At 49.1% G+C, this 26640-nt stretch overlaps 1 protein-coding gene across 4 annotated transcripts in view; it reads left to right on the forward strand.

Annotated features, from left to right (window-relative positions):
* The window catches only part of SEPTIN12 (septin 12), a 72512-nt gene that overhangs the window by 36279 nt on the left and 9593 nt on the right, over positions 1 to 26640 (forward strand). For all 4 annotated transcript variants that reach the window (XM_028705772.2, XM_028705773.2, XM_077918399.1 and 1 more), the window contains 4 exons: positions 13312 to 13500; positions 19373 to 19501; positions 21831 to 21912; positions 22912 to 23049. In XM_028705772.2, the coding sequence (XP_028561605.2) occupies positions 13312 to 13500; positions 19373 to 19501; positions 21831 to 21912; positions 22912 to 23049 (538 nt within the window). The remainder of the gene's footprint in view (positions 1 to 13311; positions 13501 to 19372; positions 19502 to 21830; positions 21913 to 22911; positions 23050 to 26640) is intronic.

Here is a 26640-nt window from a genome sequence, read left to right on the forward strand (position 1 = left end):
CACAGCTCAGACGTCAAGAGTGCCAGATTAGCAGCTAGGGTAGCTGTTTTGGCCCTTACAGTTGGCAGCATCGTGGGTGAGCCACAAGCCGGGAAGTTCTACTAAGCTGCCCTTATGGAACGGCAGCCAAGACGAAGGCAGGCCTCATTTCCTTACCAGAAGGAATCAGGTGGTGGCATCTGAGGCAGTGGGCAGGTGCACAGTTCTGGACAACTCTTCCAAATCTGTCGTTTGGAACTTAGGAAGCTGTCTTATACTGAATCAGACCAGTGGTCCACCTAGCTTAATATTGTCTACACTGACTGGCAGCACCATTCCTGGGTTTCAGGCAGGAGTCTCTTCCAGCCCTGCCTGAAGATGCCTGGGAGTGAACCTAGGACTTTCTGCATGCAAAGCAGATGTTTTCCCACTTAGCTGTGGCCTTATCCATTCAAGGAATTTTGCTGTAGTCAGGGCAGAAACCTCTTAGATTTTGTTGTTTGTGCACAGGTTGTAATTGCATTTTCATATGTTATAGAGAAGGGATGATGAACCTGTGGCCCTCCAGATGCTACTGGACTACAACAGCCCCAGTCAGCATGATGGGAGTTGTAGTTCCAGAACCTATGGAAGAGCCATGGGTTTCCCCCACCCTGTTTTCAGAGCCTTGCGAGCTCGCCAAGGCAGTGTGACCAGAATGGTGGAATAAAAATGTAAGTGAATATATAAAGTGGGGGAGAGCCCTTACATACCTGAGGGGTGCTGACATCATCTGACTGCACAGGGCATGAGGAGGATTCCATGCATGTTCATTCATTCATTCATTCTATTTGTTGTTGAAAAAGAGGACAAAAGACGACCGTGAAACATGCATGTGCTCATCTATAGAGATAGATGCAAATTTAGAAATAATTACTGTATTATCATTTGCAATTTGACCAGAAATAAAATACAGTTGTACCTCGGGTTAAGTACTTAATTCGTTCTGGAGGTCTGTTCTTAACCTGAAACTGTTCTTAACCTGAAGCACCACTTTAGCTAATGGGGCCTCCTGCTGCTGCCACGCCGCCGGAGCACGATTTCTGTTCTCATCCTGAAGCAAAGTTCTTAACCCAAGGTACTATTTCTGGGTTAGCGGAGTCTGTAACCTGAAGCGTATGTAACCTGAGGCGTATGTAACCTGAAGCGTATGTAACCTGAAGCGTATGTAACCCGAGATACCACTGTATATCTCAGCTTAGTGAGGAAGGGTGTGGACAGGGGATAACCTGCTCAGTCTTGCTGTTCACCCAATGCCCCCCCCCCCAATCTCTGAATACCAGTTGCTTGAGATTACAAGTAGGGAGAGTTGCTGTTGCCCTCAGGTCCTGCCTGCAGGTTTCCCACCGGGAGAATTTGTTGGCCACTGTGTGCAAGATGCTAGACTAGATGGGCTATTGGCCTGATGCTGCAGCCAGGCTCTTCTTACTTACTTATGTCTGTGTCCTCCACCCAGTCTTTTCTTCTTAGGGCTCCTGATCTTTAAAGCAGACTAGGTTGCCTTTACCTGAAGCAGGCATAAACATGTCCTGCTTTGCAGAGGATGGTCCTCTGTTGAAAGGCATCCTCTGAAAGGCTGCCTGGTCCTGAATCTTCCAACCTCCAGCTCCATTCGGTGTCCCTGAGTTCATATACTATGGAGAAAGGGAGATAAACGTCTCCCTATGCACTTTCTCCACATTGAATGATTTTATACACCCCAAGCATGGTCGTCTTTCCTCATGGGAAAAGTTGCTCCATTCCTCTTTGATCCATTTGGTTGCCTTTTTCTTAAAAGGCAAAACAGTTCTTTGAGCTATGGCAGTCTGGTCCACAACCTTCCTTTGGGGTAGGATGTGGTGGAAATGCTTGGGGCCAACTCATCAAAGCGTAGGAGCAACTATGGGCCTCTGGTATTTCCTATGCCAGAGCGGAGCACCCATTGGACAGTGCCAGTGACGTGGTTCCTTCCCATGCAAATGGTACCTGGCACCTGGCCTGAGTGAGAATGTTACCGTTGGACCCAACCATGTGGTTCCTTTGTTCGTATGTTGTTGCAGCAGTATGGGAACTAACCTCAGGAAGGATCTCTGCCAAAGTTCTGCAGCCTTCCACTGCAAATAGACTAATGAGGACCCGGGGGGGGGGGGTTGAAGTGGTTGTGCACCAGCAAGAGGAAGAGAGCATCATACCCTCTTAGCAGTCACACTTCTGTGTCTATGCCTCCCTCTCCTTATCACCCTGGGCCAATAGCTCAAGGAGTGGCGGGAAGCCAGAGAGCAGCCTTCAGTGGATAGATTCAGCTCCCAGGCTCCTGATTGCTGGCCCCTTAGCCATAAGGACTTCTAAGGGTCCACTTTCCCTGGCTCTATATAGTGCTTTTGCAGGCAGTTGGCATCTTCCCAGGCCAGACACCTGCAAGCCAGATGGAAACGCTGTCGGTCTACAAATCCACATCCATAATTCTAAACACGCTGTCAGGATCAGGGCGGAAGGAAATGGCAATTGCTTTGCATTTCGGCTGCTGTGTTTTGTTCCTTGTTTTTATTATGTGCTTGGTGCTTTTATATTATGTTTTATATTTCGTTTCTATTGCATACTGTATGCTGTGATATATTATATATATATATATAAAATTTTAATATGGGAACAGTAAAATAAAAACAGCAGCAGTGCCAAAGTCTCTGGGGAAAACTTCCTTGTTTCACTTCTGGGCTTGTAGCTGCTGTTGCTGGGAAAATGGTATTTGGATTTCCCTAAGAAAGTGGAACCTGAGCAGGTCAGCCCTGGTTGTTTATGGAACACAAGATGATTCCTGTTGAATCACACCATAAGTTTGTCTTATTGAAAAGTGAGGAATCTTAGTCGGGGAGGGCGGGGTATCAAACACAGCCCTCAAGGCCTCTCAAACTGGCCCTCTGAACTCTCCCCAGGCCACACACCCTCATAACAAAAAACAAAATAAAAATAAAAACAACAACCCAGTAACCCCTCCCCTCCCAAAAAAACCCCACATTTTAAAAGGGCATAGGGTGTTAATCAAATCAACCAAAGGCCTGGTGAAAAAGGAACGTTTTTGCCTGGCGCCTAAAGGTGTATAATGAAGGTGCCAAGCAAACTTCCCTGGGGAGAGCATTCCACAGACCGGGAGCCACTGCAGAGAAGGTCCCGTTCTCATGTTGCGACCCTCTGGACCTCTCGAGGAGGAGGCACACGAAGGAGGGCTTCAGAAAATGATCTCAGGGTCCAGGTAGGTTCATATGGAAAGAGGCGGTCCTGAGCTGTTTAAGGCTTTATAGGTCAAAACCAGCACTTTGAATTGGGCCCAGAAACTAATTGGTAGCCAGTGCAGTCAGACCAGGATCGGTGTGATAAGCTCAAACTGTCTTGCTCCAGTGCGGTTTATTTCTGAAATGTGAAGAAGTCTTCTGCTTCCTTGGATAGAAGTTGGAGAGGGTGTGTGTGACATCTCCAACATATTTGTCTTTGACCACACCTACCACTGCCAAGGACGCGGGTGGCGCTGTGTGTTAAACCACAGAGCCTAGGACTTGCTGATCAGAAGGTTGGCAGTTCAAATCCCCACGACGGGATGAGCTCCCGTTGCTCGGTCCCTGCTCCTGCCAACCTAGCAGTTCGAAAGCACGTCAAAGTGCAAGTAGATAAATAGGTACCGCTCTGGCGGGAAGGTAAACAGCGTTTCCGTGCGCTGCTCTGGTTCGCCAGAAGTGGCTTAGTCATGCTGGCCACATGACCCGGAAGCTGTACGCCGGCTCCCTCGGCCAATAAAGCGAGATGAGCGCCGCAACCCCAGAGTCGGCCACGACTGGACCTAGTGGTCAGGGGTCCCTTTACCTTATGGTGGTGTCCAGGGTGGAAAGATCTTGGCAGGCCCCACCAAAAGGTGGATCTAAGGGAGTGTGTGACCAGCACAGCCACACCAGGGACACCGCAGCTATGACATCCAATGGAAGGCGAGAGGCAGGGGGCACAGGATTTTGGCATCCCACAAGGCATTGCTGAAATCTAAAGCGAGATGAGCGCCGCAACCCCAGAGTCGGTCACGACTGGACCTAATGGTCAGGGGTCCCTTTACCTTTACCACTGCCAAGTGATGCCCCAAAAGGTTGCCTGTGACACAATATGATCGTAAAGCTAAAAAAAATACAACTTTCTCCACCCTTGATCTAGCCCAACATTCTGTTCCCAAATGTTGCCAGGCAGCTGCCTCTTGGAAGCCTGAAAGCAAGATCTGTAGGCAACAGTATTGTTATTATTTTATTTCATTTATTTCTTACCTTTCTTCCATCATGGAAGTTATCCCATCCAGGAACGGACCAGACTTAGGCCTGCTTAGGCATCTGGAAACTGCAATGCTTTTGCCTGCATTCATACCATTCCCTGGGACCAGCCACTGCCTCTCTGTGCCCAAAGTTTTTACTGTGTACACACCATACATTTAAAGCATGTGACTTCACCCCCAATAACCACAGTAACTGTAGTTTACCCCTTACAAAACTACAGTTCCCACTACTCGTAAACTACAGCTCCCAGCATTCTTTGGGGGAAATAAGATGCTTTAACTGTATTGTGCATACTAAAGAAGGGGGAGAATATGGCTTCAGTTTGCATTTAAAGGTGAATCTATGAAATCTGCACTTTCTGAAACAATATGAGAACTGAAGCACAGCCTTCCTTTGAAATTTGCAGTTCTTTGAATTTCACAGTGCACAGCCAACCCATCTTTACAAAAAAAAATATGGATACATACGGTATGTAGAAATTGTGCATATATTAGTTAAAACGGCACAGAAGGTTGCATGGCTTACAGCCATCAGTCCAAAGTGCATATTGGGAGAGAAATCTGCACTGAAATACTGCTGAACTTCCACAAGGAAACTTTCTTCAAAGTAAGATTTGCAGATTGCTACAGAAATGTCGAGAAATGAAGACTGGGGGTGGAAACTGAGAGAAACTGAGAGACCCAAAATGGGCAGATCCTTCCACAGCTAGTGCATACATAGCCTTGGCAAAAGTTGCATGAACTTTTTGGTGGGTGCAGGAATTCATTCATTTCCCACTAAGTGGCCACAAGCAACCACCACACGTGTCTGGGATTAAGGGGCAAGACTATCTGGGCAGAAACTGTAAAAGAAGAACTGAGGGTTCTCCTCTCTCTCTTTCCTTCTTTCTTTGAGATGACGAAGCTCTGGCAAGCTTCCTCCTCCTCCTCCCCAGGCACCAGCTGCTGTTGGTGTGAGGGGTCCCTTTCCCCCTGGAACTTGCCGTTGTTTGTGGAAAAGCTTCAAGCGGCTGACAGCTTGAGGGCTCCCTGCCATCTCCACTTGGCTACGGAGTCGAGCGCTGTGTGTGTGCGTGCGTGTTTTCATTCTTGCCGATTATTTTCTTCCCGCTGCGCACAACCGGACTGACTGGATTCGGCCTGGGTCGTCTGCTGCTGTGGAAACCAGCCGTAAGGGCCAAGCGGGTGAGGAGCTGAACTAGCGCCTGTCCTGCTGGAAGTTGGCGAGAAGGAACCTTGTTGATTTAGACTGTTTGCATCTCCATACGGGGAGGATAAGGAATAATAGCAAGCGAGCCTTCAAGGGAAAATAGTGTGTGTTGCAATTGCCCTGGTTGACTGGCAGCAGGCCTGGTTTTCCTGGTAAACAACTGGACAGTTAACACCATAGGATCATAGAATTGTAGAGTCAGAATGGATCCTGAGGATCATCTAATACAGGAATATGCATCTATCTATCCCATAGGGGGTTCGAACCTGCAACCTGGGCACTATCAACACCATGCTCTAACCAACTGAGCCATGTACCAGTTAGAAATTACAGTCATACCTCGGGTTGAATGTGCTTCAGGTTGAGCGCTTTCGGGTTGCGCTCTGCGGCAACCCAGAAGTAACGGAGCGCGTTACTTCCGGGTTTCGCCACTCGCGCATGCACAGACGCTCAAAATGACGTCATGCGCAGAAGCGGCAAAACATGGCCCGCGCGGATGCACCGTCGTGTCTTACGTTCTATTCAGGATGCGAACGGGGCTCCGGAATGGATCCCATTCGCATCCCGAGGTACCACTGTAATACCGGTTGCCAGAAACCACAGAAGGGCATAGTACCCTTGTGCTCAGGTTCTACTGGGATTTCCCAAAGGAAATTACCACTGTGAGAACAGGATGGGCCATTAGCTTGATCCAGTGGGCTCTTCTTATGTCATATGGCCTCGTTTTCCCTTTATAGAGATTTTTGTGTGAGTGGGTATTAGTTTGTGCTCACGTTGTCCAGGGCGACCTTTTTCGGGGCTTCGGCCACCCCCTTGAGTCTCCAGAAGTGCCAAATTATATGCAATGCTAAATGTGTCCTTGGGAAACCTGTCAGTTGATGACAGTGATTAAGAAGATGGTTTATGTGTACGTACCGATGTAGACGTGTACCTCTACCATGCAAGAGGGTGGGGCACCCTGCTCCAATCTAGGTACATATGTCAGTATATAGAGTCCCATCCCTTTTGTGCTGTGGGGTTGTCTGAATACTCTTCTGAAGTAGGCCTCCAGTCCACCTAGAACAGCACTGACTCCTCTGACTGACAGCAACTCTCCAAAGTCTCTGCTACCGCCAGCTGCCTCAGGGATTGCTAGCCTTTTCAGGCTTGGGGGCACATTTTGATTTTTGAGGAAGTGCCATGGGCACCCCCCTCGTGTCCCTTTCCTCTGCCCACCACACAGAGAAAAAGAGAGAGTGTGTGCACACTTAACTTTTCCAAGAGGTCTTGGTTATGGGTGGATCCCGGCAGAATTCACCTGACAGCTCACCCAGACTTCCCTTTGTGCCTCATTTCTAAGCACAGTTCTGGCTTTTAAAGCTCTGTGTCTAAGCAGGGTGGGGTGTTTTTTTGGGGGGGGGGTTTCCCCTGGAAAAATAAATCTGTTTTTTGCTGCAGAATTGGAGCAGTCAGTAATTGAATTTTCTGAGGGTTGCCATTTGCTCCAATTTAGCTGTAAAAATCAGGGAATGCACCAGGCCAAAGAAAGAAAGAAAAGTGCTTATACACAAAGCTTTAAAGCGAAGACATGTGTGGAGGAAAAGGATGAGCTGTGAGTCTTTGAAAAGCACATTGAGTGTCACTCTCCCTACTTCCTCCTCCAGCTCTGTGTCCTTTTCAAGGGAGGAGAAGGTGACCCCTCCACTCACCACCTCATGGGAGGGGGGTGTTAGGGAGTGGCCTATGGGGCACCTCTGATCCTTTGAATCATCGGATCCTTCAAACAGGAGACACCGTGGATTGAAACAGGGACCTTCCCCTGCGCTCTGCCCTCCCAGCTCTTAACCACCCATCCAGTGTTGCTCAATATGTTTGAGTTGTAACTATTCTGTTGCAAGATTAAACTCGGTTATTTGTTGTTTTTTTCTTAAGGGAAATGGTTATGCTGAGTTTTCTTAAGACACACCCTGCTTGAGACATGCAAGGCGGACTCTGTTTGCAGAGCAAGGGGGTGGGAGGGGGCAGATTTCAGCATTGTCTATTGGAGAGGGAAAAGCGTGATCTTTAGTGAGAGAATGTGTGGTTGTCAGAAGAAGTTGTGCTGAATACTATATGAGTGCAAGAAGAGCCCTGCTGGATGGATCAGGCCAAAGGCCCATCTATTCCAGCATCCTCTTCTCTCAGAAGCAGGACATAAGTGCAACAGTGCTCTGTCTGCTTGTGGTTCTCAGGAACTGGAATTCAGAAGCTTAATTCCTCTGTGATACTATGTGCCAGGGCAGACGAGTGTGTGTTTGTTGAGCAGGGAGAGTTAGCAGGCAGAAGCGGGCCCTACATCTGCTGTGAATGCAAGTGCGTAAGCAGGGTTGTTGTGCAAATGGAAAGTCTCCGATTGGCCAAGAATGCTCATCTGCATTACAAACGCCTCTCTTCCGCTTTGTCTTTTCCACGTGAACAGCGGCTGCAAGGTCACGTACCCAATGAGCACGCATGTATGGCAGTGGAGGCTCAGACCACTTTGCGGCCAAACTACGTATCATCTTTGCAGTGCAAGCTGCTTCTGCTTCTTCACCCCCCGCCCCATAAATTTCTAAGAGAGGGGAACCCGGTCCAGATCAGGATCCCAGAATGGTGATGTGGGGGGCGGGGTTCCGAAAGGGGCAGAGTTCAGTACAGTGGTACCTCGGGTTAAATACTTAATTCGCTCCGGAGGTCCGTACTTAACCTGAAACTGTTCTGAACCTGAAGCACCACTTTAGCTAATGGGGCCTCCTGCTTCTGCTGCGCCGCCGGAGCATGATTTCTGTTCTCACCCTGAAGCAAAGTTCTTAACCTGAAGCACTATTTCTGGGTTAGCGGAGTCTGTAACCTGAAGCGTATGTAACCTGAAGCGTATGCAACACGAGGTACCACTGTACTACTTAGAATCATAGAGTTGGAAAGGACCCGAGGATATTCTAGTCCAACCCACTTCAATGCAGGAATACGCAGCTGTCCCATACCAGAATTGAACCTGCAACCTGAGCATTATCAGCACCACGCTCTAACCAACTGAGCTATCCAGTCTTCAGTGCATGTGTTGTGGGAGGTTGATGATTGGCACTCGCAACAGATTTTTACTTCCATTGAAAGCAGCTAGAGGAGCAGGGAGGGGTGGGATCTGTGCCATTTGCTGGGGGAGAGGACTTAGCTCCTCCCCCCAGTGCTGTTTTTCCAACTTTGACTCATCCCCCTGAAGCAGCTATAGAAAGGGCCGAAAGACAGGTACAATGTTAATAGCAGCTGTATTCAAATCAGGGAGCCAGCACAGAGGGGAAAGGGTTAAACCCACCCTACTCCAGCCGCACAGCCCTGATCTAAATGGGTCCCCCCCCCCCAGCTGCCTCTAGTGACAGTCTAGTGACAAATTTGCGACATCCCTGAAAGTTTGGCCCAAACATTGCTGTGCTTTAATTGCTGAGAAATGCTGTGCAGATTTCAGGGCGAAGCGGCGTCTTCCTTTCTTCAGTTCCTTCTTCCCCTCACACCCATCCTGGGGGCTCTGCTGAGAAGTGCCATCTCACGCCCTGCATGATCTCAGGGCCAAGGCTAGGGGCAGGGAAGATTTTTCAGTCAGAGGGCCACATTCCCTTTCCAGCAACCTTCTGAGGGCCATGTGCTGGTGGCAGTGGATGTGGCCAAAGGAGCCAGAGTCACAAATGCGAATTCTACCTTTTGTACAGCAGGCTGGTTTCTACACATACTCTCGCCTCCCTCGCGCCCTTCAATTGTCCTGATAAAAATGGGACGTCCCATTTTTCCTTGCTAGGGCACGGCAGCCATTTGAGGCGCTGTGATCTCACGTGATTTCCCCCTGAAAAAAACACTTTTTTTTAAAGGCGGAATCGCGGGGTGGAATTGCACAAAATCATGGCACCCAAAATATCTTGCTGTGCTCTTGCAAGAAAAAAGAGGAAGATGGCGTCCTGGCTTTTCCCTTCGACGTGTTGGAGGGGATGGATGCTCCCTCTCTATCCTATATCCTGGCAAGTTCAAGGACACATTTTCAGGCAAACATAAACACCCAATGAGGGCATGAAATAAGACCAGGAAAGGGTGCAGCCCAAGGGGAAAGGGTGTGGGAAAAGTTCCAAGGGCCAGAGAGAGAGTCACCAAGGGCCATGTTATGCCCCTGGGCCAGTGGCTTCCGTCCCCCCCCCCCATTTCCCATATATCTGCGTGTAGCTTTATATTTGCAGCTGGAGTTGTGTCTTCCCCATAAAGGGTGCAGGAACTTCTAGCGCAGCGGTTCTCAACCTGTGGGTCCCCAGATGTTGTTGGACTACAACTCCCATCATCCCTGAGTGGGGTGATGGGAGTTGTAGTTCAACAACATCTGGGGACCCACAGATTGAGAAAGGCTGTGTGGGTCTGCATGTCTGGAGAGCTCTCTTTCTCTCTCTCTCTCTCTGATCCTGGAGGGGTGGGGGAGAAAATCTCCGCTTGCTCTGTAAGATGCTGCCTCGGCAGAGCTTCCAAACCCCTTGGCTTACTGCCAGCCCCCTGCACAGCCCTGTGGAGGTCCCCCCCCTGCCCCCCACCACTGACACCTCCTGGCTACGTATTCCAATCTGTTTGCTGAGCTTCTCTTCCGAGCCCCAGGGTCTGCCTCTGCCAGAGCCGTGTGTATTCCTCCACTTCCCCTTTTGGGTCTCTTTCCCAATGAGCATGCTGCAGGGGAAGGGCCCTAGCTCAGTGGGAGAGCACCGGCCTTGCATGCGGAAGGTCCCAGGTTCAATCCCCGGCGTCTCCAGGTAGGACTGGGAGAGAGCGAGTCCTGCCTGTAAGCCTGGATTGCTGCTGCCGGCTTGTGTAGGTAGTATACTGAGCTAGATGGACCAGGGATTTGACTCTGCAGAGGGAAGGGCTGCGGCTGTATGGGAGAGAATCTGCTTTGCGTGCAAAGGTCTTAATCCCCGGTGTCGCCAGGTAGGACTGAGACAGACCCCTTTCTGAAATCCTGGGGTGGGAGCACAGCCTGTCAGGGCAGGCCATTGGTCTCCAGCTGTTGGAGTCAGAATCTGCAAATGGGTCGCAAGGGCAGCACTACCGCTGTGCAACGATATGGTAAGCAATTAAGAACTGGCTCTCCATATGCACGTTTGGGGCTAAAAGTGGGCCTGAAAAAGTTGGAGGGTGGCTAGCATAACCAACATTGAGCTAGTTGTAGCAAAGGTCTGAGTAGAGCAAAGATGTCATCCCTGCATGGTAGAGCATCTGCTGGAGGTCCCAGTTTCGATCCCTAGGGGCTCCTGGCAGGGCTGGAATAAATCCCTGCCTTTAACTTTGGAGAGCCACTGCCAGTCAGTGTAGACAATACTGAGCTAGATGGGCTATTGATTTGACTCAGTATAAGGCAGCTTCCTATGTTGCTAGAGAGAAGCGCAGTGGTCGTGTTTTTATTTTGCATGCAGTGGCCCCAGGTTCCGTCTACGGCAGCCATAGGCAAACTCGGCCCTCCAGATGTTTTGGGACTACAACTCCCATCATCCCTAGTTAACAAGAGCAGTGGTCAGGGATGATGGGAGTTGTAGTCCCAAAACATCTGGATGGCTGAGTTTGCCTATTCCTAGTCTACGGCATCTCCCAGTAGTCCTGGAGAGCTTCTGCCAGTCAGTGTAAACAGTACTAAGCTAGATGGGTTTAGTACTATGTCCGTACTAGCTCAGTCAGTAGAGCATGAGACTCTTAATCTTAGGGTTGTGGGTTCGAGCCCCACGTTGGGCAAAAGGTTCCTGCATTGCTGGAAGATGACCCCTTTGGTCCTTTCCAACTCCAGAACGTTTCGATTCTGTGACCTTGGCTGTGGTTGAGGCCCTGCTGCAGTGCAGTTGTCAGGTGGTCTCAAGGCCTTCCCCCCGCACCCCATGGCTAGGGGGCAAATAGAGATCCCTTCCTTGCAAAGTTCCCCTGGTAGTTTTGGAGGTTCTCTGGAAGTGAGAAAAAAGAAGCAGAGTGACTGCATCCGATTCTAGGCCTACTCAGAGCAGACACATTGAAATCAGTGGAACTGAAACACGATTTGCTCTCTCTCCTCGGGTCTCATGCAAACCTAAGTATTGGAGGTGGGGGGGGGGGAGTACATAAGAAGATCCTGTTGGATCAGGCCAGTGGCTCACCTAGTCCAGCATCCTGTTCCCACAGAGGCCACCCAGATGCCTGTGGGGGGAATTCTCAAGCAGGACCTGGGCACAGGAGCCCTCTCCCCTCCTGTGATTTCCAGCAACTGGTATTAAGAAGAAATTTCACCTCTTTCCATGGAGCAGAGGCTGGTAGCTCTTTCCTCCCTGAATTTGTGCAATCCTCTTTTAAAGCCATCCAAGTTAGTGGCCATCAATACATGCTCTGTGGAGGACTTTCTTCCATCTATTCTGAATCTTCTAACTTCATTGGATGTCCACAAGTGTTATGAGAGAGTGAGAAAAACTTGACCCGTTCCTTCATGCCATTTTATATGCCTCTGTCATGTCCCCTCTTACTAGCCTTTTCTCTAAACTAAAATGTCCCAAATGCTGCAAACAGACCTTGTAGGGGGGAGAGAATATAAAGAAGAGCCCTGCTTGATACAGACCAAAGTCCAGCACCCCTGATTCCTTTGCTTGCCACCCTGATGCCTTTGGGAAGCGCATGAGAAGAGCAAGAAGGCCTTCTCCAGCTGTTGCTCCCCACTAGCAGGTATTCAGAGATAGGTAAAGGTAAAGGGACCCCTGACCATTAGGTCCAGTCATGACCGACTCTGGGGTTGCGGCACTCATCTCGCTTTATTGGTCGAGGGAGCTGGCGTACAGCTTCCAGGTCATGTGGCCAGCATGACTAAGCCGCTTCTGGCGAACCAGAGCAGCACCGTTTACCTTCCCACCGGAGTGGTACCTATTTATCTACTTGCACTTTGATGTGCTTTCAAACTACTAGGTTGGCAGGAGCAGGGACCAAGCAGCGGGAGCTCACCCCGTTGCGGGGATTCGAACCGCCGACCTTCTGATCAGCAAGTCCTAGGCTCTGTGGTTTAACCCACAGTGCCACCCACGTCCCTCATTCAGAGATATTCAGAGATAGACTACCCCAAACATGGAGGTTCCCTGTTGCCATTGTGTCCAGCAGCCATCAGCAAGTAGCCTCAACCTCCTCCTCCGTGAATTCGAATCCCTTTGAATAGCATTTCAGCTGGCGGTCATCACCTCGTATTGTGGCCTTGAGTTCCGTAGGTGAACATAGGAAGAGTAGGCAGCCCAGGCTCATCATTGGACTCCCTGTCTCCTTGAAAGCTGCACCCCTGCTTCTTTTAGGACAGTGGTTCCCAAATACCTCACACATGCACGCGAGCACATATGGACCACTAGAAAATTGCAGCCGGTCTTGGCGGGCCTCTTTATTTGCCTGCAATGTGCTGTGCGATGTTTAATTGTATCCATGTTGCTTCTTTTGTTTCTTGCATTGTATTCCAATTTGCGTTGTAGTGCAATAAAATACAATATAGGAAATAAAAGAAAGCATTTGGAATACAGTTAGAAATAAATGTGAATATTTGCTGTGGACAAGCCATGGACTGCCTGAATGAAGCTCAGACCACTGGTGGCTCACGGACCCCTCTGTTTTGAGGGACTGAGAGAAATAAAGCAGTCTGGTCAGTTAAACTGACTTTCTGTTCTGCGCACAATACTCATTCTCAGAAGTACAGCAGGGCAACCGGATCGAGAAGAAGGGGACGAGTAAGTCGCATGGAGGAACTCCCGTCCCACCTGGAGTATCTGGTTCAGGTTTCCCTTCTCTCTTCCGCTTTCAGAGAGTAGCCCTGAGCCTCAGCGGAGGAGCATGGAGGAGCAGCCGGCAAGAGAGCAGCTACCCCGGGATGGCCCTTCCGTTAGCACAGGAGACCAGAAGCTCTTTGGCTATGTGGGGATCGAGGCCGTGATGGACCAGATGCGGATCAAGACCATGAAGACCGGCTTCGAATTCAACATCATGGTTGTAGGTGAGTAGCAGGTGCTGTGGGCCACCCTCAGGCTTCGTCTGATGGGAAGGCCTGGCGTCAAGGTTACACAGGGCTTAATTCCTAGAGATATATGCCAGAGCTTCGTTCTCCTTAGAAGAGCCTCCCTGTACTCTGGAAGTCTTTAAAACACACACAGGGAGGGAGGGAGGGAGGGAGAGAGAGAGAGAGAGAGAGAGAGAGAGAGAGAGAGAGAGAGAGAGAGGTGCATATTTAGAAATAATTATCACCCTTTAAATAGAAATGCAATGCATTTCATCCTAGCAGGGAAGACTGCGATCAGGGAACCTTTGCAATTGCTAAGTCTGTGGTCCAGGTGCTGTGGATAAGTGACTTGTGGTGTAGTGGTTAAGAGTGGTAGTCTCGTAATCTGGTGAACCGGGTTCGCTTCCCCGCTCCTCCACATGCAGCTGCTGGGTGACCTTGGGCTAGTCACACTTCTTTGAAGACTCTCAGCCTCACTCGCCTCACAGAGTGTTTGTTGTGGGGGAGAAAGGGAAAGGAGAAAGTTAGCCACTTTGAGACTCCTTCGGGTAGTGATAAAGCGGGATATCAAATCCAAACTCCTCTTCTTCTTTGAGTGCCTGATCTTTAAGGCAGACTTGGACCAGGCAGCATTTCAGGAGGCCTTCAAATAGAGGGCTGTGCTCCATAACACAGGACCACAGCCAACCCTCTCTTGAAGCCAGGATGAAGGCTGTGTTGTGAACTTCCTCCCCTGGAAGGCTTTTAGAGCATCGCAGGTGTCGAGAGCTCAGGAGGCTGAGTTTGCTCGTAGTTTCCCCTCAGCAGGGGAAAGCGTGGGCAGGGAAATGGAGGCACCGTCTTTCTCCTCTGCCCACGTCATGGTCACTGTCTCCAGGCCTCCCCAGCAAATCTGTTGACACGGCAGAATTTGGTGTCCCTGGAGATGCAACTGGGCAAAGGGCAGGCTGAGTGCCTGCAGCTGTAAAGCTGAGCTCATGTGTGAAAGGATGAATAAAGAAAAGACCAGCATTTGGGAGAAAGCCAAAGGGAGGAGAAAAAGGGGGAGGGGGCTCTGGCTGGGAATAGGGAGCAGAAGAAATTTGATTCAGCTCGCATTTCAAGGTGAACCCACCTAATTTGCACGTTCCAGAAAGGTATGTGAACCAGAACGCAGCCCATCTTAAAAATGTGCACTTCTCTGAGTCTTACAATGCACAATAATTTTTTTGTTGGCATCCATCTATCTCGAAAGACAATGGAGTGTGCCTCCGGGGGTGAAGTCGAACTTTGCATTTACAGCACCAAAGTGACTTCCCTGGCACACAAGCAATGGGCAGCATGCATGGAGGTCCTGGGCTCCCGTTTGGCCTTGCTGATGTCGTCCAAAGGAAAGCAGAGCAATACCTTTGCCAGATGTCCTGCAAGGTTGAGCCCCATCGGCTACCCTCACCTAGTCTGGCCAGCCAGTCAAAGCTGTCTCCCAGGGTGTGGCCGCTGTCACATGCTGACAGCTTCTAGGAGCCACAAGTGAGAGCTAAGTCCTGGGTGGGGTGACCAAAGTTGGACAAACTACCCCAGGAGGAGCACGGCATGTCACCCACCAGAGGTACTACCCCTCCCCTAACACCCCATACACCCCACGGCCCAGTATAAATCTATCACTATTATTGCGTAAGCGGCTTGTTGCAGAATACACTCACTAAAAATGGATGGAGGGCAGACTCTGGAGAGGACATAGGCTCCCTTTCATAGAAGCTGCTAGTCCCTTTCATTGTGCTACCCCAGACGCCATGAGTCGCTACCCTCAAATATGGAAGCTTTGAACTACCTTTAGTGTTGCAGCTGGCGTTCTGCAGCGTCCTTTGGGTTAGTGGGGAGGGGGAGATGCTCTGAGGCTTTTTGTGTGTATTTTTTTTTTCTGGGACTCCTTGCCTGCCGTGCAAACTCTCTAACTTTCCTAGCAACCTCGTGCCCTTTCCCACCGTCCAGCCTCCTGGAATTTCTTCTCCTTGGCCTCCATGCAGACAAAGGCTTTGTCCAGAGCGCTCCTCCAAAGACACACACACACACACACACACACACAACCCTGTGATGCGCTCGGCAGTAAATATTTCCAGATCAAAAGCCAGAGGCCAGCGCCGAGATGCCAAAAAAGCAAATCCCAAATAAGAAGAATGATTTTGTTTGGGGCCTGAAACATCCTCGAGGGAAGAAAGTCGGGAGGATTATGGGGATAAGATATTTTTTTAAAAAAGAAGATGTGCCGGGCAAATGCTGCAGCACGCAAGATGTCAGATAAATCCCCATCATGGATTTCCCTGTCCAGGAGGAATTGATAGAACAGGTGCAAGGAGACAGGCTCTTTCGAGAGATTTTTTTCCCCCAGGAGGACTTCAGCTACAAGACAAATGGGTTTGGCTCTTGGCTGTCTTGCTAAATAGATGGGCCTGAGATGCCAGGGGCTGTAGGCCCTAGTGGATAAGAGGAGAGGGGGTTGGCTATATGCCTCCCTCATGAGTTAGGACAGGTGTGTCTCACTCTTTGATCCCACAGAGGATGAGGAAAGGACACACATTCACCACTGAAAGGTCCCCTTGGCTGTGGGCATCTGCCCCATGAATCAGCGCAGAAAAATGGCAGATTCCAACTTTCTAAGAATTTCAACTTTTTAAAATGCACACACACACGCACACACATTCTTAGGGTTGCAAAAGGAGATGTGGACCTGTGCAGGGAACACCTAGCAAAACCCTAGAAGCCAGAAAAGGGTTAAAGAGGATTTCCATCATGGCTCCCTGATCCCCTCCCTGACCAACCCCACCGTACTTAACAGAAACAGAGGAACAGGCAAGGCCAGCTCAAGACATTTTGCTGCCTAAAGGACCTTATAGTCATTTCACTGAGCCACCCTCTTTCCCAGGACTGGCCCTAACGTTAGGCAGAGAGGGAGGGAGGGAGGGAGGGAGGGAGGGAGGGAGGGAGGGAGGGAGGAAGGAAGGAAGGAAGGAAGGAAGGAAGGAAGGAAGGAAGGAAGGAAGGAAGGAAAAGAAAGAAAGAAAGAAAGAAAGAAAGAAAGAAAGAAAGAAAGAAAGAAAGAAAGAAAGAAAAAGTTTTGCTGCACTGCCTAATAAGCACACCTGTCCATTTAAAAGTTCTCGCAAGAAGAGAAAAGTAACTAAGAGCCAGACCCACCATTACATCTGTGGGAGAAATGTAGATGAGAAACAACCATGTCCAAAATAAATAAAGATCCACACCATTTGCAGCAAGGCACAACAAGAAAAGAGCTCTGGTAGATATCTGGTAACCCCACCTCTGGATCTTTTCCAGCAACCCTCCAGATGACCTGTTTAGTGAGCATCCATCCTGCTTTGCTTCCACAAAACATACACCCAGGTTAGACTATATCCCGTCTTCATGGCGCCTCCCTTCTGATTTATTTACAGGGTGGTTACATGACAACGAGCATTCATCTTGAATTCACCCTGATTTGCTTGGCCGGTGACAATGCATCTTCTTCTTAATTGTTTGTTCATCCCACAATTTTCATTCCTTTTCACCATCACTTTCCTCACTGCAAAAAGCCTGGTGTCAAGTGGGTTTGTTGCACCAGGGTAGCAGAGCACATTAGTCCACTTTACTTTCAGAAACCTAAATTTCCAGGATGTGCTTGAATCGCTCCTACAAAATACTGAAGGGTTGAAGTTGCTGCCTATCGGATGATCAGCAATGACTTCCCACCTGCTTTCTGCAGGGTTGGCTATGCTATTGGGTACCCCTAGGCAAGCTCCACAGTACATACAGCCAGTCCCCGCAGGTGTGCTCTCAGTACCACTCAGCTGGTGGGTAGTGACAGCAAGCTTCACTTGCCAATGGACAGTCAGTAGCACACCTTGAGGCAGCTCTTGGGCATGGGTTTGGGGGGTGACCTCCTGGGCCAAACTGGGACCCATGCTGGGCCTGATTAGACTGAAGGGCTAAAGTTCCCCACCTCTGACCTACTCTTGTTGGCAGTGACTCTTCAGGGTTCCAGACAAGAGTCTCTCCCAGTCTTAACGGGGAGATGCTGGGAACTGAGAGATGCTCTTCCACAGCTCTTCCCCATCATAACTAAAAGAGGGAGCCTCTTCCTTCACCCCCTCTCAGTCCTGACCTTGTCCTTGCTCCATCAGTAGGGCATCAGGGCTGGATGTCTGCCCAAGCGCCCTTCCTGCCGTGCCAAAGCAATCCAGCCACGATGGGCAATTGGAATAGAGGACCAGGAAAGCAAAAAGCTGTTCCAGCTGTGACTCCTCCGACCCTTTCTGGAGGCTGCACATCTGGTTTCGATCAATCCTGGGAAACATTTTTTTTCCGTGCGGAGAAGTTTGACATTTTTGAACTTAAAAGGGGTGTGTTTGTGCTTGTGGAGGGGGCAGCATGGGGGTGCAGATTGGAGCTGCCTGTGACAGGGAGAGGAAAGCCCTATCAAGCCAGATAAGCCCTCTCTGGGGAGAGCGTGAAGTAAACACGAGACAAGGAGAGGCCCAGTCAACATTTGGGTTTTTAAAAGAAGTGAGAGAGACAAAACCAGCAACGCTGTTGTGTTTCATGCGTAGTGGATAAAGATGGCTCTCAAACATTTGTAGTAACATTTTACCAAACATTTTAGCAACTTAGGTGTGAACAGCTGAGGTTGGTTGCAGAGTATATCAGCTTCTGGGTTCCACTGCATCCATCATCAGGCAAACTAATGGGAGATTCTCCTCCCTTTCCCTTCCACTTGATGAAGGATGTTTTGACATCATTCCAGAGCGTCCTTCCTCCTACACAGATATGTGCAATGGAATAACAGAATGATGGTGGTGGTGGTGATAAGACATGATGATAAAACTGGCACATTTCAAAGGCAAGGAGGCACAGTGATGAACAGAAAACTGTAAGCTATGGGGCACAGTCTCACCCAGCCAGGACCCCCAAAAGCAGCTGTGCAGAAATGGGGGGTTTGGATCAGGGTCACAGAATGAGGCAGAAGACCCAGCTCTTTGCCGCTGCCAATTTCCTTCAACTTTTGAAGTCGGAGCCACGGCGGAAATCAAGGGTCAAGACATATCAGGGTTTTGGTATGTATTTGAAGGTGTCATCAGGGGGGCAGACAAGATGCCCATTAGACTAGTGTCCCTCAAGTTGTGGCACTCCAGATGCTGGACTCCAGCTGATTAGCCCCAGCCAGCATGACCAATGGCAAGGGATTATGGGAGTTGTAGTCCAACAACATCTGGAGGGCACCAGGTTGGCCAAAGTACTCCAAGTTGCCTTAGGACTGCAGCAGGTTTTTCCTGGTACCCAGATTCTTCTCATGGGTCTTCCTCCAAGGAGGTCTCCCTGGGGTCCTGGCCGGGTGGAATTGTGCCCCATAGCTTACAGTTTTCTGTTCATCCCTGTGGCTCCTTGCCCTTGAAATGTGCCAGTTGAGACTCGTAGGGCAGACGGCAGGGAGACCAACACTAGGTGGAGCCAGAGCCCAAGACAAGCAAGGCCACACCCACACCAAACATTTTTTAAGCCCTATGATGTCACTTTAAGTAGCCAGGCTTCCCCCAAAGAATTATGGGAGCTGTAGTTTGTTAAGGGAGCTGAGAGTTGTAAGGAGACTCCTCTGTTCCCCTCAGAGAGCTACAATTTCCAGAGTTTCTGGGGGATTGTCACTCTGGGAGGGGAATAAGGGTCTCTGATCTCACTGAAATTGGTCTCTTAGCCATCTCTGCTCTAATCCTGCCTCCCTGGAGCAATGAAGAACATGCCTGTTCCATCTTCTCCCGTGCAAGAGCCCTTCTGAGATCTGAAGGCCGCCAATGTATTAGGTTTGGTTTCACAGCCGTCTCTTCCTCTGCCCTTTTACCCGCAGGTCAAAGTGGCCTCGGCAAGTCCACCATGGTGAACACGCTCTTCAAATCCAAGGTCAGCCGGAAACCGACAGGCTCCGGTTACGAGGAATGCATTCCCAAGACCTTGCAGCTGCTCTCTGTCACTCGCGGTGAGGACCCTGGTGGAATTATTATCGTTATTACATTTATGTCGCACCTCCCTTCCAAGGAACTCAAGCCAGCATACAAGAATCTCCCCCTTCCCATTTTATCCTCCTCACAACCCTGTGAAGTAGGCTGAGAGTGTGTGACTGGCTCAAGATCACGCAGTGAGCTTCATGGCTGAGTGTGGATTTGAACCCTGGTCTTCCAGTTCCTAGTCCATTGAGGCAAGCAAGAATAACTCTCAGGGTTCAAGGACACGTTCCAGCCTAGCAAAATCACTTGGTTTTTTTGGGGGGAGGTGCCAATCAAGACTTGAGGGGTGTGGCCTAAGGAGAGCTCTGAGGGCCAGATAGTGTTAGAAACTGAGAGATGAAAACTAGGAGCTAAATGGCACCTTAAACCAAGGTTATGGGCACAACAACGGAATGTCTAGGTGCGCTTTTTTAAAACAAGAATACAAACTGAAAATGAATGAACTGCAGCTAAAATATTATGTTCATTTTTCACATGGTCTAGTCCTCATCTTAAGCCTGCAAAACACAAAGCCATACTTCCCCTGCCCACCCCCCTAATATTCTTAAGAGGGTCTCCTCTCCAGTCTTCAGAGAGTGGCTGGAAGTGGGGAAGCAGAAAAAGGTCCTCCTTTCCTTCCCACAGTGGCACTTTTAATCTGAAATCTTAGGCGCAGTACAGTGGCACCTTGGTTTACGAACTTAATCCGTTCCAGAAGTCCATTCTTAAACCAAAGCGTTCTTAAACCAAGGCGTGCTTTCCCATAGCAGCGGGGGACTCAATTTACAAACGGAACACACTCAACCGGAAGCGAAACATGTTCTGCTTCCAAGGCAAAGTTCACAAACCAAAACACCTACTTCCAGGTTTGCAGCGTTCTTAATTCAAGTTGTTCATAATCTAAGCTGTTCTTAAACCAAGGTACCACTGTACTACACCCAGAGCTTGCGTTAAGGAAATTCCCTGTCGCAAAATGCACCTAGAACAATGGGAGTTTTGAATGCTGGGACCAGATGGAAAGGCCTTTGGGGCCACATTTGTCTCCTAGCCCTGAGAACCCCATCTCAGTCTTAGAAGCTCTGCTGAGGGGCAGTGTATAAATATTCTGAGTAAAATGCAATGCAATGAATAAATCAATCTTTTAGGGAGAGGCAGTAAAGACAAAGTCATTAATAACATCTTACATTGGATTCCCTGATAATTTTATTGGGCTAGTTAGATCCACAAATAAAACATAAAGACTTAATGTGGAATTTAATAGCAGCTGCTCACATACTTGTGGTGCAAAATGGGGGGGAGGGAGGGAATAGGTCGCCACCGACAGTGAAAGAATGGCTAACAAATATTTGGAAAGCACACGAGCTGATGGAATTGATTAGCATGAGAGAAGGGAGACAGGGTCACCTGGCTGTTCTGGTGAGATGAATTGCCGTTCTGTTTAAATTCTATGCCTCCTTTGCATCTGTGCATATAAATTAGCACATGTGCATTTCACGCAAACCTGTCTTCTTATTTTGTAACAACAACAACAATAACAAAAATTATTTATACGGTAAACTATAAAAAGCAAAGGACAAGCAGAAAAACGCTCAGGCTGATGTTTTCTGGGCACAGAACAAGTGGAAGTTTAAAGGTAAAGGTAAAGGTACCCGTGCCCGTACGGGCCAGTCTTGACAGACTCTAGGGTTGCGCGCCCATCTCACTTAAGAGGCCGGGGGCCAGCACTGTCCGGAGACACTTCCAGGTCATGTGGCCAGCGTGACAAGCTGCATCTGGCGAGCCAGTGCAGCACACGGAAACGCCGTTTACCTTTCCGCCAGTAAGCGGTCCCTATTTATCTACTTGCACCCGGGGGTCATTTTGAACTGCTAGGTTGGCAGGCGCTGGGACCGAGCAACGGGAGCGCACCCCGCCGCAGGGATTCGAACCGCCGACCTGACGATCGGCAAGTCCTAGGCGCTGAGGTTTTACCCACAGCACCACCCGCGTCCAAGTTTAGGCGAGCCCAAAGTGTCTGCAGTCAAATTGGACAGGCAAAGCGGAGAAGAATCCTCTCTTACTCCAGGGAGGGAGGGGGAGAGGACATGGGGGGAGGCGCAGTGAGTCTCTTAGGAGCTCTATGGAAGCCGTGTATGTGAGAGAGACTTCTGTGTGAGAGAAGGCTGGATAAATCCATCTGTTTTGCTCTCAGTTTTTCGTATTTCAAATTTTAACTTCAGTTTGCCACATTTTGCGAGAAGGAGGTGGGCGAGCTTCCCTTTGGGATGAGAAGGGCCCCTCAGAGGCAGTGAACTAACACCGTTTCGCTCTGTTTCCCAACAGTTGTTGAAGAGAAGGGTGTGAAGATGAAGCTGACGGTGACAGACACGCCAGGATTTGGGGATCAGATTAACAATCAAAACTGGTATGAGAGAGAACTGATTGCTGCTTCACTTCTCTTCTCTTGGGGAAAGGGGTTGCACTAGGAGTGGAAACAACACAACCGTTAAAAGTGTTTCTGAGGTGTATGTGAAACATCGGTGGGGCTTCTATCTTTTGCCTTTTATAAATTGGAGTTTGCTTCCGGACAAACTGTGTATCAAACATTCTTCCTGATTTGTTTCCAGGGAGATGGGACGCTGTCCACTATTCTTGAGCATTCGTTCAAATTTCTTTGTAATACAGCATTGTATCAAAGCAAGTGTCATCACACACTTTCCAGTGCATCCCCCCCCCCCACTTTCCTTAGTGCACAAAGTCCAATCTTTTTTCGGGGGGGGGGGGTGCAGATGCACAAGTCTTCCCAATTGACCAGAGCCACACAACCTGAATTTGCCACTGTGTGAGCATAACACACCTGATTTCTGAGTAAATGCACAAACCAGAGCCTTCTACTCCAAAACTGTTGCTACAAGGATATGTGCATGTGAAACTTTCTTTTCTTAGGGGTGATTCTGAACCAGGGGTAGGCAAACTATGGCCCATGGGCCGGATGTGGCCCAATCGCCTTCTCAATCCGGCCTGCAGACGGTCCGGGAATCAGCATGTTTTTACATGAGTAGAATGTGTGCTTTTATTTAAAATGTATCTCTGAGTTATTTGTGGGGCATAGGAATTCGTTCATTGGTGTTCTTTTCAAAATATAGTCCGGCCCACCACATGGTCTGAGGGACAGTGGACCGGCCCACAGCTGAAAAAGGTTGCTGACCCCTGTTCTGAACAGAGAGGTGATGGCGGAAGGGTGTGCTTAACCTCATTTATACTGCAGAGTTTCTCTACTCAGAATCATTCCCCACACCACTGCCTGTTCTCCTTCCTCCATAGTTCCCAGTCATGGTTTTCCTCTCTCACATGCTAGGAGAGGAGCAACTTGAAGGGAGAATTTCCTCTGAGCATAAGAATCACCCTCTCTCCTTCCCCATAGCTGGGACCCAATCATCGAATATATCAATGACCAGTACGAGCGATACCTGAGAGAAGAGATCCTCATCAACCGCAAACGGAAGATCCCCGACACCCGAGTCCACGCCTGTGTATATTTCGTGCCACCAACGGGCCACTGGTAAGCCCTTCTTGCATGCGGGGGTAGGGGGGCAAGCACAGGTGATAAGAGTCATCGTTTTCTCCCTGACCTCACCCACTTTATCTATGATGGTGAAGAAGATCTTGCATTAAAGATACTCTTATTTCGTTATCATCAGGCATACTTGGGTGTGTTGGAATGAGAGAGAGAGGGGGGGGGGGAAATAAGTAGTCTAGTAAAACAGCTGGTGGAAAGGATAAAGAAACTTTTTAAAAAAATAATAATTTATTTTTCATTCATAAAAATCCAATGGAGGCCACATGAATAAAATACCAAATCATAATACAATCAAAAAAGCCAATTAATCAGTTCAGAATTCAATATTTTTGAATGACTTCCTGTGTTCCGGCTATCAGGAGTTGATGTTATTCCTTAAGGATAAAGAAACTTAAGTCTTAGTACTCGTAGCAAGCAACCACAAGCTTACATGTAGCCGTCATGGAGTCAAGAGGTTAACAAAATGGTGGCCCATGGCAAGAAGAAGAAGGATGAAAAGCCTGAGAGAAAACCCACAGACAAAGTTACTCAGGAAGGAATCAGCCAGGGAAGAGTAGGCTGCTTTTCTGTCTATCACCCCCCACTCTCCATCGGTTCAGGTAACATATTGCAAGTGTTGTCACTTTGCTTGCAACAGAGCTTAAGGGCAGGACTGGGATCCTGTGGCCCTCCAGAGGTTGTGGGAGCCTGTCTCCAGCGATGCTGGCTGGGGCTGTTGGGCATTTGCAAGGCCACAGGTTCCCCATTTCCCCCCTGAGTCGAGGAAAAAAACAGTGTAGACACTATGAATTCTGCTCTTGGAAATTTATATTAGGCCCCACCCTGCCCCTTGGTGTGTCTGGTTTGAAAGCCTATGCTTTTTCTACTTTCATTCTGTAAGTTGCTTTGAGACCCCTTGGTGCAAAAAAAATAATAATGCAGGAAATATAATAAATAATCATAATAATGTCCATCAGCTGAGCCTGCGGGCATCACAGAGAAGCACACCGGGGCTGACTTGGGCATACCTTCGTACCCGCCAGGAATGCCTGTCACTTTCAGTTAAAACAAACTCATAAAAATGTCTGCCAGGCTCCTTGTCCCCCATCCCCTCCTCTCCCTCCGTGTGTGGGTACCATTGGCCCCATCGCTCCTTTCCCAACATCTGTCCCACAGCTGCTTCCTCGCCATTCTCCCTGCTCCACCCAGCATAGGTGGGAGGAGAAAGTTGCGTTGAGGCCAAGAATCCACTGGCTTCTGAGAGAGGAGTGGGCTGCTGGAGGGTGGGGCAGGGAGTGCTCTCCGTCACTGAGGGAGGTGAGAACTCTCCCAGGACACCTTGCTCTTGCAGTGGGCGTGGTCTGAGAGCCGTGGTGTAGTGGCAAATCTAGAAGGACGTGTACTTCTGATAGTCACAGCCATACCCCCTCACAGCATTCCCCTTCTAAGATTATCTAATAATTCCATAATTATTAAATAATAGCAATGAGGGATGCATTGCAACAATCAGTGCTGATCTCCGTGTGTTGCTGAAATATACTTGGAGTCGAGAGTGGATTTCACGCTCTTTATTCAGCTCATAGTGGTGAGGAGGAATGGAAGTTCCCCCAGAATGTCTGCTTTATATACATTATTTACACAATGGTCCCCACGTGATTGACTAATTCCAGGATTCACCTGTAGGCCAAATCAGACTGCTGCATTCTGGACCCTATTGTTCCAGGACCAATCAGACTGCTGCATTCTGGATCCTATTGTTCTAGGACCAATCAGACTGCTGCATTCTGAATCCTATTGTTCTAGGACCAATCAGACTGCTGCATTCTGAATCCTATTGTTCTAGGACCAATCAGACTGCTGCATTCTGAATCCTATTGTTCTAGGACCAATCAGACTGCTGCATTCTGAATCCTATTGTTCTAGGACCAATCAGACTGCTGCCTTTTGGATCCTATTCAACTCAGTACATAAGAGTTGCCTTTCAGCACCTGCATGGGCACATGATTTGGAGTGCTCCGATATCTTCTTTCGGCGCGACTTTGGAAGTTCCATTGTATGAAACAGAACATGCGCACTGTGCTCTTGAATCTGAAGCACCCCTTGTGTTTTCAGTGTCCCTAAGTGCTTGGCTTTGGAGCATACAGAACAACTCCTTGCAGACACCTTCTCCAGAGTGACCCTAGGAGCCAATCCTCTGTGACCGAGTCAACTCATTTCACTCTGATTGGCTCTCCTCAGCACAAAGGTTGACATGACTTCTTCTCAGTGGCTTAAAAAAGGAAGCCCCCCCTTTCATGCTGATTGGGCAGCTCTGGGGCACTGGAGACAGGGATCCTACTACAAAAATCGCAATGGGTCTTGAGCTTCCCATGACTGCATCACTGGCTGGGAGGCAACTGAGGTTGGTGGGGCATTAGGAGGCCATCCCTCCCAGCACAGCCCCACTGAACGCCCTGCAGCCAGCTGCCCCCACACTCCAAAGCTTATGTTTTCTCTAGAGGTGATTCCAATGGGAAGTTGTGCCTTCTCTGTGCTGTGGGCCCCTTGCTTCTGTCAGGATGTGGCTTCCTGCCAAAAGCAGGGTTTGCAAGCGCCATGGTGAGGTGATCGGCAGTATCCACAGATCCCCACGCAGTTTGATTTCAAACCATGCAGGAGGAAGAAAAGGGGGAAAGAGGTGGAGGGGGGAAAGATGTGTGGGGGTGAGGTCGGGTGGGGATGTTTCTATTTTACTTACTATATGTAGGGTTTGGTTTGGTGTCAGCGTTGCTTGTGCAGGTTCTTTGCAGTTCACTTGTGTTCCTTCGGTGCTGAGAAAGGTTGGGGTTGGCCTAGGGTGTGGTTGTTCATTTGTGGTTGGCTGTGTCAACAAATGAAACTGATTTGTAAAAATGTTACATGGGGAGGGAATACGAGAGAGAGACATTGCACACACTTTTGTAAATCAAGAAAATCTTTAATAAAATAAAATAAACCATGCAGGAGGAAGGAAAAACACTTGATGACATCAGGCGATTGACAGGTGGGTGGCTACCTACCGGAGGGACGTGCAGGGTTCGAGGAGGGGAGGGACCAGCCCAGTAGCCAGATCCAGTTCCTCATCCCTGCCCTGCGGAGGCTGGACTGTTTCCTAATGCCCCACCAACCTCTGTCTGCCCTCAGCCAGCCCTCACCTCCCTTCCTGCTCATTTACAGCCTTGGCTGCTTCCTTTCTCAGTCTTGGTTGTTGCCCTTGTAGAGTTCATCAGGAGTGACGTGAACAGGGGCCAAACTAGAATTAGTTGGCTCCGCCTGTCATTGGCTCTGGCTGCACCTATTGTTGGGCTCCTTGCCTTCCACACTCCCAATTCCAAAGGCCCCCCTGCCATCCCTTGCCTTAGACCGCAAGAGCCCAGGGCACATGACTCCAAACGACATCTCTGGCTTCCCCCAGAGAATCCTGGGAACTGTAGTTTCACAGGATATGGAGCATATTCCCCTTCACCCCAGGCTGCAAAATGAGCCAGTGGAAGTGAAGTGGTTAGGGTGTCAGGCTAGGACCTGGGAGGAGATCACGGTTCAAATGCAATATAAATGCAATAAATATATCAATAT

Source organism: Podarcis muralis, chromosome 14 (genome assembly GCF_964188315.1).
Source record: "Podarcis muralis chromosome 14, rPodMur119.hap1.1, whole genome shotgun sequence".
Classification (NCBI taxonomy): Eukaryota; Metazoa; Chordata; class Lepidosauria; order Squamata; family Lacertidae; genus Podarcis; species Podarcis muralis.